The sequence below is a fragment of the Camponotus vicinus genome, unplaced genomic scaffold (genome assembly GCF_025532165.1).
Source record: "Camponotus vicinus isolate PSW18456_S1 unplaced genomic scaffold, iyCamVici1.0 SCAF_11, whole genome shotgun sequence".
Taxonomy (NCBI): domain Eukaryota; kingdom Metazoa; phylum Arthropoda; class Insecta; order Hymenoptera; family Formicidae; genus Camponotus; species Camponotus vicinus.
In genome coordinates, this window is record NW_028141947.1 from 7639781 (window position 1) to 7650975 (window position 11195).

Below are 11195 nucleotides of genomic sequence, written 5' to 3' on the forward strand. Positions count from 1 at the left end.
GCATCTCTGACCGCTTGGATGTGCTTATCCGATTTGTGTATTCCTTGAGGGGTTATTCTATGTCCCAAGAACTCAACCGCTGATGTAGCGAATACACATTTTTTTCGGTTTAGATGAAGGCCGTGTGGTCTCTTAGCCTTTCTAGCGTTTCATCCAGATTCCGTAGTAAACTCAAAATCCTCTACAAAAAGAAGCAAATCGTCATAAAAATTTTTAACATTTGGAAGATCTTGTAAGACAGCTTGTCCATCCTGCGTTGCCAGATAGCAGGGATACTGGCTGCTCCATAGACTGCTCGAGTTGGACGGATTAACCCATGCGTCGGTGTATTGAGGACATGACTAGACTCTTCGTCGAGGACGAGATGAGAATATGCATCTGTGATATCTAGATGACAGATTTTTGCTCCTTTCAATTGGCTGAATATATGTTCCGCTCTTGGAATTGGATGCTCATCTACAATTAAACGAGGATTAAGAGTCGGTTTATAATTTCCTGTGATACGCAGCTGACCGTTTTTCTTGGCTACCACGTGCGTTGTAGAAGCCCATTGCGAATATTCTACTCTTTTGTAAAAATGATGCTATTTTAGTATCTATTTCTTGAGCGTATATATCTCTCAATGCGATTGGTATTTCTCGAGCTTTCGCAAATATTGGTGTTGTCTGGCTTCATATGTAGTGATATGGGTGGATCAGGGAGAGTTCCTGCTGTCAAACTGAAAATGTCTTTATATTTCACTAGAAGTTGATTCAGTTGCGCTTTCTGTCTTTGAGTCAAATTCGGCGCGGCAGAACTAATCACATGCACTGTCTCCGGTGCTGAAAAGAGCCTTTTAAAGTTAATTTCATTCACAAAATGTGAGATCCACTCTCTACCAAATAACGCGTCGAACTGTCCTTTTACAATAAATAATTGAAGTTCTCGTGTAGCATGTCCGATGGTAACTTTTACCCGGATTCGACCGATATACGGAATTGAGTGACCGGTATAACTTACGAACTGTCTCTCCGATTTCTTTAATGTGAATCTCGGCTTGATCTTACGTAGCGTATTTTCGCTTATGATACCGCACGGCGCACCTGAGTCCACTTCCATTTGTAGAATTTTACCGTCTATGAGGACATCTATCATATATCCTTTAAGAGAGTTTAACGCGTTAACCTTCTCGATAACTTGGATTGTATCTGTGTTGGGCGGGTTGCAGTGCTGCTGCTACTACTTGCGCCTCGTTGCATGACTCTTTAGATTTGCAAACCTTCGCGATATGTCCTTTCTTACTGCACTCATGACACACCGCGTCACGAAAACAGCATTGACTTCGCGCGTGTTTACCACCACAGCTTTTGCACGAATTACCATTACTTAGCTCACTCGAGTTTTGCTGTTTCGATGTGTCGAGGTAATTTCGCTGCTGTTTACGTCCGCGAGATGACGAACGTTGACGCCATGTCTTCTTGTCGCATTTTACCTTAGGCGATCCGTAGCCTAATTTATTCGTAGCTTCTGGGGCCGGCGAGCTAGATTCCTTTACTTCGTTCGTTATTTTACGTGTCGCTTCGAGCGCATTCGCAATTTCGAAGGCTTCGGCGAACGTTGCAGGTTTCTTAGCGACGATTTCGTCACACATTTCACGAGATCCTAATCCATGAAGTAGCTGCTTGGTCAGCATCCTATCGAGAAATTCTTCATACTCATAATGTGCTGCACCTTGTCGTAGGCGTAAGGCGAAATTAGCGATCGTTTTCCCGCTCTGCTGCGTGATGTGACGAAATCTGATGCTCTCTGCGTATTTATTCTTAGCTCGATCGAAATGGGAGATCAAGATTGTCTTTAATTCCTCATACGAGAGCTCTTCAGGTACTCGTGGACTGATTAAAAACTTAAGAGCATCGTTTAGTTCTCTGCCCATGTGGACACGTGCATAATTAGCGTACTGATTACCTGAAATTTTACTCAGCTCAAGCGCCCATTCGAATCTCTTAAAGTAGTCAGCTACCAATGTGTGCGCGGACGAACGGATTCCGATATTGCGAAATGCGGTGTTCGTGATTGTGTCGTCGTTGAGGGTCTGATGTCGCTCGATTCGGTGCTGATATTCGCGATCGATGCCTGGATCGCATTTGCCATCATGGCGGATATCGCTTGTAATAATTCTGGCGAGATCGGTGTTTGTGACATTTTTTTTTTCAACAATCTCACTTCTGACACCACTGTTATATCCTTATTTTACTTTATAACTGTTTGAAGAGAGATTGAGGAGAACTCAATAAACGACCCGCGTGAATACGTTTTAGCAATTTTATTTTTTAGACACATCCCCGGCTTACATACGTATCGCGAGGCGACACACAGAGAGAGAGAGTACCACAGCGCCACGCTAGTTCGTACTAACTACTCTCGTCGATAATGCAGATTGTTCTCAATATCCTACAGGAATACTATCGCATACTGGTTTTTATTCCTGCACTAGGTGCACTGTTCGCGGTGTTACATCAGACAATAGACTAATCTTTATTGATTTAGAGAATCCTGCTCGTACTTGTGAAGATTTTCTATAACGGAGAGATCCGATATTTCGTCGTAGAGATACTCCTCTTACTAATATTGCAGGGTTAGATTTTGTACATCATTTTGTTTTTGATTATTTACATCTGGAATGTCTTGGCGTTATGCGTTCAATGATAATGAATATGTGGTACAAAGGAGCAATTCCTCATAAATTTTCGGCTGCTCAAATTGAATTGGTATCAAATCTTCTTGTTCGATTTCAATGCTATATTCCTGTAGAGTTTGCAAGAAAATCTAGAGAGCTATATATTGTTTTACGGTGGAAAGCAACGGAATTTAGATTATTTTTTCTGTATATAGGGCATATTGTTCTGAAAAATGTTCTGAACGATGAAAAATATATTCATTTTTTAGAATTTCATTTTGCAATTAGAATTTTATTAAATCCAAATCTTTGTAAAAAACAAGAACTTCGTCAATTTGCCAAAGCTCTTTTAAAACATTTTGTTCAATCGACTGTAATATTGTATGATCAAAATTTTATTACTCATAATTTCCATAACAACATTCATATAGTTGATGATGCTGATTATTTTATCGACAAATTATTGTAAATGATTTCTCCTTGCATACCATATCTGCATTTCCCTTTGAAAATTATATGCAGAATATCAAAAGAAAAGTCAGAGGACGTAGTAAGCCACTTGAACAAATCGGACAACGAGTTGGAGAATTAATGTCATTTGAGTTTAATTATTCAACAGACCAAGAGAGTTAACTTAAACTTAAGTTAAGTTGTATAAGTTAATTAAAATTTAGGTTTAAAGTTAAGATTAGGTATCTTGCCTACCGGCGGGGTGGTTGCGGAAGGGGGGCCGAAGGCCCCCCTTGCACTCCCCGCGTGTGTGTGTGTGTGTGTGTGTGTGTATATATACGTTTCTGATATTTATATAAGTATCTCTTGCGAAATATATGAAAACTTTCTTTTTTGAGTTTCTTCGCTTCTACTCGTTTCCGCAAAAAATCCTTTATGGTGTGAATGTATTTTGTTATAGTCTTCAAATGCTAGAAGTTTCATCAAATTCGGAAGTAGGGGCTATTCGGAAGTCTTACCAAATTGTCTAATCTCAAGAAGTGGGCATTGTCAGAAATTATCACAAAATATGTACACTTGCCATACAAAAATGGCTATGTTGTTTCGTCTATTTGCCACACTGTGACACATTTTAATTAATCAACATGTATATTATAGAACTTCAAATATGTATATATATATATATATATATATACCTAAAAAAATTACCCTTTTAAAAAAAAGGTAAAAAAAGGTGCTAAGTCCGCGTAAAAAACAGTATATGTATTTGCAAAATAGTGTATTATTAACTGTAAAAAACTATTGTAAAAAACCTGTCTCCAAAATAGTGTTATTTTAAAACTGTAAAAAACCTATCTTCAAAATAGGATTATTTTAATCTACAAAATAGTTATTTTAATCTGCACAAAATAGTGTTATTTTAAACCGTAAAAAATTGTTCTACAAATTATTTTAATTTTGTGTAAAATTGTATATCCTACAAAAATAATGATATCAAAAAAATTGCGCTAAGTGAAAATAAAAACTTATAAAAATATTTTAACCAAAAGAAGTTATATAAAATGTTGTTTTAATTTTCTACATTATATCCTAGAAAAGTGATGATATCCAAAAATTACGCTAATTGAAAATAAAAACTTAAAATATTTTAACTAAAAAAAATTGTACAAAATAATTGTTTTAATTTCCTACAAATAATATTAAAAAGTTGCGCCAACTGAATAAAAATTTTCACTATAAAATATACATTTCTTTTTTATTTCCAATATTAAAAGAAAAATGATATTAAATGAATTGTAATATATCTATTATAAAAAATCGTTGAAAATATGAACAATCATATACATTGCAATAATCATATGCATATATCCTGAAAAGTTTAATTGAAAAAAAAAAAAGGAAATGATAATACAAAATACAAAATTAAAAATTATTAAAAAAATTAAAAATTAGAAATTAATAAAAAAAAAATAAAAATTTATATAAAAATTAAAAATTAATACATATAAAAAAATTTTAGTTAAAAAACTTAGCGCTGCTAATTTCATTAGCACATTATTCAACGTAGCAGCGCTAAGTTTTTTAACTAAAATTTTTTTATATGTATTAATTTTTAATTTTTATATAAATTTTTATTTTTTTTTATTAATTTCTAATTTTTAATTTTTTTAATAATTTTTAATTTTGTATTTTGTATTATCATTTCCTTTTTTTTTTTTTTTCAATTAAACTTTTCAGGATATATGCATATGATTATTGCAATGTATATGATTGTTCATATTTTCAACGATTTTTTATAATAGATATATTACAATTCATTTAATATCATTTTTCTTTTAATATTGGAAATAAAAAAGAAATGTATATTTTATAGTGAAAATTTTTATTCAGTTGGCGCAACTTTTTAATATTATTTGTAGGAAATTAAAACAATTATTTTGTACAATTTTTTTTAGTTAAAATATTTTAAGTTTTTATTTTCAATTAGCGTAATTTTTGGATATCATCACTTTTCTAGGATATAATGTAGAAAATTAAAACAACATTTTATATAACTTCTTTTGGTTAAAATATTTTTATAAGTTTTTATTTTCACTTAGCGCAATTTTTTTGATATCATTATTTTTGTAGGATATACAATTTTACACAAAATTAAAATAATTTGTAGAACAATTTTTTACGGTTTAAAATAACACTATTTTGTGCAGATTAAAATAACTATTTTGTAGATTAAAATAATCCTATTTTGAAGATAGGTTTTTTACAGTTTTAAAATAACACTATTTTGGAGACAGGTTTTTTACAATAGTTTTTTACAGTTAATAATACACTATTTTGCAAATACATATACTGTTTTTTACGCGGACTTAGCACCTTTTTTTACCTTTTTTTTAAAAGGGTAATTTTTTTAGGGATATCACTCTTTTTTGTACTATATGTTAAACATCTTTAAATAAATGAGCAAAGAACCCGCCACCACCCCCGTCATATTTCATTAAAATTCGACGGTCCTCTTTGCTTACTATATAGATATTCAGATCCTTCAAACTTCTTTGCTATTCTTATTGCAAAAATAACGGATAATTACAAATCAATATGTCATTAGAAATCTACATTTATTATTCACAATTAATACTTATAAATCCATTAATGAATAATCGTTGCTTTGCTTATCTAATTTATCATTGAATATATAAATGGAACGGAGAAAAAGTGAGTTATTTTCCACTTTTTACAATGGCTAATCGCAAAAGGTAAGCATGAATATAAATACATTATATATATATATATATATATATATATATATATATATATATATATATATATAAATTTTATTAATATACAAATAATAGATAATATTGGTTAACCTTTATTTTAATCTTTTATCGTAATACACACATTATATGTTGCACGCGTGATACATATTATAAGAAAATATTAAAATAAAGATAAACCAAAACGTTATCTATCATTTTTATAAAAATATTTTATAATTTATATTATATATTTTCACTTCCAATAAAAGATAAAAACAAAAATTAATCACTTATCTATCATTTCTATAAAGATATTTTATAATTTATTATTTTATTATTCTATTATCTTAATCTTTTATTATAATGCATATGTATTGCATGCACAATACTTGGCTAATCTTTATTTTAACCCTTTATTATAATACATAAAATATATGTTATACGCAGAAATACATATAGTTATTCATCGCAATAATTAATGATTATTTTAATCCTTTATTATAATACATTTGTATTGTGCACGCAACATATAGCAATATAAATGCATTACAATAAAAGTTAACTAAATATTGTGCACGCAACAAATATGCACAATAAAAGATTAAAAATATATAAAATAATAAAATATTATAAAAGATCTTTATAGAAATGAAATAGTTTATCTTTATTTTAATTCGTTATTGTAATATGTATATGTTGTGCATGCAATACATATGTATTACAATAAAAGAATAAAATAAAGATAAACCAATACGTTTTCTATCATTTTTATACAAATATTTTATAACTTATATTATACATTTACAGTTCCAGAAACGAAAAAGAACCAGCAATTAATGATAATGAAACTCACAAAAGGTAAGCAATGATTATTAATAATATCTATAAAGATATTTTATAATATAATTTATTATTTTATATATTTTATTTCAATCTTTTATTATAATCTTCTATTATATATGTTTCACGCATGATACTGTTTAACTTTTATTTAAATGTCTTATAATTCATATATGTATTATACATACAAATACATATAATTACTCATCGCAATAACTAATGATTGTTATAATACATATATATTACTATATGTTGCATGCGCAATACAAATACATTATAATAAAAGATTAAAATAGACCATTAAAATTAAAACTAACCATTAGTTGTTGCGATACGTAACTATATGTACTTCTGCGTATAACACATATATATGTATTACAATAAAAGATTAAAATAAAGGTTAACCAAGTATTGTGTGTGCAACTCATATGCATTACAATAAAGATTAAAATAATAAAATATATAAAATAATAAAATATTATAAAATTTTTTATAGAAATGATAGATAACAATCTATTATTTCATTATAAAAATGTTTTATAATCTATTTTAATATTTTATTATCTTAATCTTTTATTATAATGCATATGTATTGCACACACAATACTTGGTTAACTTTTATTTTAACACTTTATTGTAATACATATTGTAATACATATATATAATAAAAATATAGAAATATATAATAAAAATAGATGACAAAGAATTAATTTTTATTTTAATCTTTTATTGTAATACAAAAATATTTTATATTGTACAATATATTTTATACATTTCTATTTTCAGATCTAACGAAAAGGAAAATGAAGAAAATCCTAAAAAGTAAGTGTAACACATTATATTATTAATACATATGCGTAAGAAATGATAGATAACAAGGGAATAAAAATTTATTTTACTATTTTTATTGTAATTCACTTATTGTAATTACTTATTTTTTATTGTAATTCATATTTGTGTTGCACACACAATACATATATGCATTACAATAAAAGATTAAAATGAAGATTAATCATTTATTATCTATCATTTCTACTATCATTTCTAAACATATTTTATAATATATATTTTATATGTTTCCATTCTTTCAGAACCTACAATATGGAAGAAATGGAGCCAGAAATTGAATTGTCGTCCTTTTTACGTGTTGAGGCTGAAGCGGCTTTAAAAGAAAATATAATACTTAAAAAAAAAATACAAAAATTAATGGAAACACAAAAAGAATCGCCGCCACCAACGATGGCATCACTACCACCGCCACTGCCGCGGTCAACGTCGTCACCGCTGCCATCGCCGTCAGCGTCGTCACCGCTGCCACCGCCGCCGTCGTCACCGATAACGACAGCGGGGCAAGTAAGAGGTAAATAATTTTGAATTATATAATTGGCACGTTAATTATAAAGGAATCAGCTAAATGAATCAGCTATGTTAAAAGTTAATAAATCTATTACATTTTCAGATTTATGAATTTAACATTGCCCAAAGTATTTTTAGCCTTCTATAGAATTAAAATTTGTATTTTCATGAATTTTTGTGTCGTATAAATTATATTTTACAAAAGAAATTTTTAATTCACAAATAATTATTTTTATATTTTAAAAGGCTAAAAGTATTTTGCGTAATGTTAAATTCATGAATCTGAATGTACATATATTAAAATTAGATTTATTAACTTTCAATATAGTTAATCCGTGCAGTTCTTCTTTAAATATTATATTCAAATAAAATAACATTAAAATATTTCTTTTATTGTAGAACAACCGCGTGCACGATGGGCTAGAGCGGGACGGTCGAGAGGACGAGCCCGAGGCCGAAGTTCCAATCCAAGAACCTCAGCCCGTTATAGAAATAATATTTTTAATTTTTATTAATATTTAAATGTGTATGCGTGTGCGTGTGTGTGTGTGTGTCTATCATCATAACATAGAATATTTTTTATAAATGTGTCTTTTTGTTTTTTCTTTCTATGCTTTGCACAAACTACTTTTTATTTTTCATTTCCTTTTGCAAAGCATAAGCTATTTTTAATTTTAAAAATTTAAATATTCTACGTTATGATGATATAAAAATATGTTTGTATATGTGTACATGCGTGTGCGTGTGTGTATGTAATATCATCATAGCATAGAGTATTTATTTTTTCTTTCTATGCTTTTGCATAAACTACTTTTCATTTTTAATTTTCTTTCGCAAAGCATAAGTTATTTTTAATTTTGAAATTTTGAATTTCAATACTCTATGTTATGATGATATAAAAATATGTTTGTGTGTGTGTGTGCGTGTGTATATGTGTGTGTGTGTGTGTACATCATCATACATAGAATATTTTTTTTTATAAATGTGTTTTTTCGTTTTTTCTTTCTATGCTTTGCATAAACTACTTTTTATTTTTAATTTTCTTTTGCAAAGCATAAGCTACTTTTAATTTTGAAATTTAAAAATTCTATGTTATGATGATTTCTTTTAAAATCGCTTCAGCCTCAACATGTAACGATGACGATAATTCAATTACTGACTCCATTACTTCTTCCATGATTAGTTTGTGCGTGTGCGTTTGTGCGTGTGTGTGTGTGTATCATCATAACATAGAATATTTTTTATAAATGTGTCTTTGTTTTTTCTTTCTATGCTTTGCATAAACTACTTTTTATTTTTCATTTCCTTTTGCAAAGCATAAGCTATTTTTAATTTTGAAAATTTAAATATTCTACGTTATGATGATATAAAAATATGTTTGTATATGTGTACATGCGTGCGCGTGTGTGTATGTAATATCATCATAGCATAGAGTATTTATTTTTTCTTTCTATGCTTTTGCATAAACTACTTTTCATTTTTAATTTTCTTTCGCAAAGCATAATTATTTTTAATTTTGAAATTTTGAATTTCAATATTCTATGTTATGATGATTTTTTCTTTCTATGCTTTTGCATAAACTACTTTTCATTTTTAATTTTCTTTCGCAAAGCATAAATTATTTTTAATTTTGAAATTTTGAATTTCAATATTCTATGTTATAATGATTTTTTCTTTCTATGCTTTTGCATAAACTATTTTTCATTTTTAATTTTCTTTCGCAAAGCATAAATTATTTTTAATTTTGAAATTTTGAATTTCAATATTCTATGTTATAATGATTATATCAATTGCAATAAAATGAGCATTATATTTTTTCAATGCCATTGCTAGAGCTGTGATGACTATACCAGAACCACTACCTATTTCTAAACAAATCACAGGTTTCATCGCATGCAGAATGTCTAAATCTTCTTCCAAATCATCTATTAAAAGATACGAATCCTCAGAAGGATCATAAACTGTCTTAAGTTCTTCATCTGATAAATTAACTACTGGAGTTTCCATAAAATTTACGGTGAAAATTGTAAGAAATTTCTTTTATAAAACTTGCAAAGTAATCAATGTTAAGTAATAACAATCCGCTGCTTCAGCTCTATTTGACATATCCTATAACAAAGAGAATAGTTATGCATAAAAAATAATACTCTTCGCAACTTTTGTACGCAACTTGTAGTACATGATAGAAGCACAATTTTTTATAACATTCCAATAATTATATATGAAAATTGAAAATGATTTTCAAAATGCTCAAGAATTCTTGTAAAATAGGTAACAATAAGATATATATGTCGCTTGTGTAAGTAAATCGCAATTTTTTATCGTTACAATTCGATGAATAAACATATATTTTGCAATAAATAGTACATACTGTGAAAGAAATATAAGAATAATAAATATACGTAAATTTGCAAGAAGAAACGCGAAAAATAAATGTTACTATTATTGCATGCGCGCTGAAAACAGAAAACTTGACGTCACCTTGTGGCGCGAATTCTCTCGTCCAGTTGATCCACCGTAAGTTTCAAGAGACTCATAAGACCTTCCGTTAATGCATCCCGCGTCGGATTTTCGCAAAAGTCATCTATCTTGTCGTCGATAGATGTATTGTCACTCGCTGTGTCCACGTCCATGTTATAGCTGTAGTGAAGTAGACACTACCGTGTCTCTTGATATATATATATATATATATATATATATATATATATATATATATATATATATATATATATATATATATAATCTGAAATAATAATATAGATACAATCTAATCTAAATATATAAATGTTATATGTATATTATTAATTATTTTATATAATTACCTGAAGTGACACACTTAACCTTTTACAACATATTTATAAGCACCGTTAACGCCACAGAGCGCTACTAATGCTGCGTCGCGTGAATCACTGCTAGCGCATTCTTGTGGCAGACGTTGGAAACGTATTTCTGTATTTTCTTTGTTACGTTAAGAGGAGTTGATGACGACCATGACGACGTTTCTTAATCGAAATTTTCACATTTCAGACTTTGCATCATGATATCTCCGTTTACAGAGCACGTAGCGCAAAAATAAAAACACTTTTATTATTTAATTTAAACCCAAGCTATCGATTAATTCTACTAAGAACTCGATC

The 11195-nt window shown here is 29.0% G+C and overlaps 2 protein-coding genes across 2 annotated transcripts; one reads left to right on the forward strand and one right to left on the reverse strand.

Annotated features, from left to right (window-relative positions):
* The first annotated feature begins 5391 nt into the window (after window positions 1-5391).
* Window positions 5392-8857, forward strand: LOC145961555 (uncharacterized). The gene is made up of 5 exons (XM_083081886.1): window positions 5392-5859; window positions 6670-6720; window positions 7489-7524; window positions 7794-8062; window positions 8458-8857. The coding sequence occupies exons 1-5, from the start codon at window positions 5843-5845 to the stop codon at window positions 8571-8573; spliced, it is 489 nt and encodes a 162-aa protein (XP_082938012.1). The 5' UTR covers window positions 5392-5842; the 3' UTR covers window positions 8574-8857.
* On the reverse strand, window positions 7409-11195 carry LOC145961556 (SNAPIN protein homolog). The gene is made up of 3 exons (XM_083081887.1): window positions 10881-11195; window positions 10540-10801; window positions 7409-10167 (listed from the first exon to the last, which is right to left on the reverse strand). Exons 2-3 carry the CDS (start codon window positions 10689-10691, stop codon window positions 10125-10127), a joined length of 195 nt encoding a protein of 64 aa, XP_082938013.1. The 5' UTR covers window positions 10692-10801; window positions 10881-11195; the 3' UTR covers window positions 7409-10124.

Excerpts from the sequence above, each read along its gene's own strand:
- LOC145961555 (XM_083081886.1), top strand. Across the intron at positions 6,721-7,488 it reads GATAATGAAACTCACAAAAG|ATCTAACGAAAAGGAAAATG; the intron begins GTAAGCAATGAT and ends TTCTATTTTCAG. Across the intron at positions 8,063-8,457 it reads GACAGCGGGGCAAGTAAGAG|AACAACCGCGTGCACGATGG; the intron begins GTAAATAATTTT and ends CTTTTATTGTAG.
- LOC145961556 (XM_083081887.1), bottom strand. The coding sequence starts at position 10,691 with ATGGACGTGGACACAGCGAGTGACAATACATCTATCGACGACAAGATA. Across the intron at positions 10,168-10,539 it reads GAGAGAATTCGCGCCACAAG|GATATGTCAAATAGAGCTGA; the intron begins GTGACGTCAAGT and ends TCTTTGTTATAG.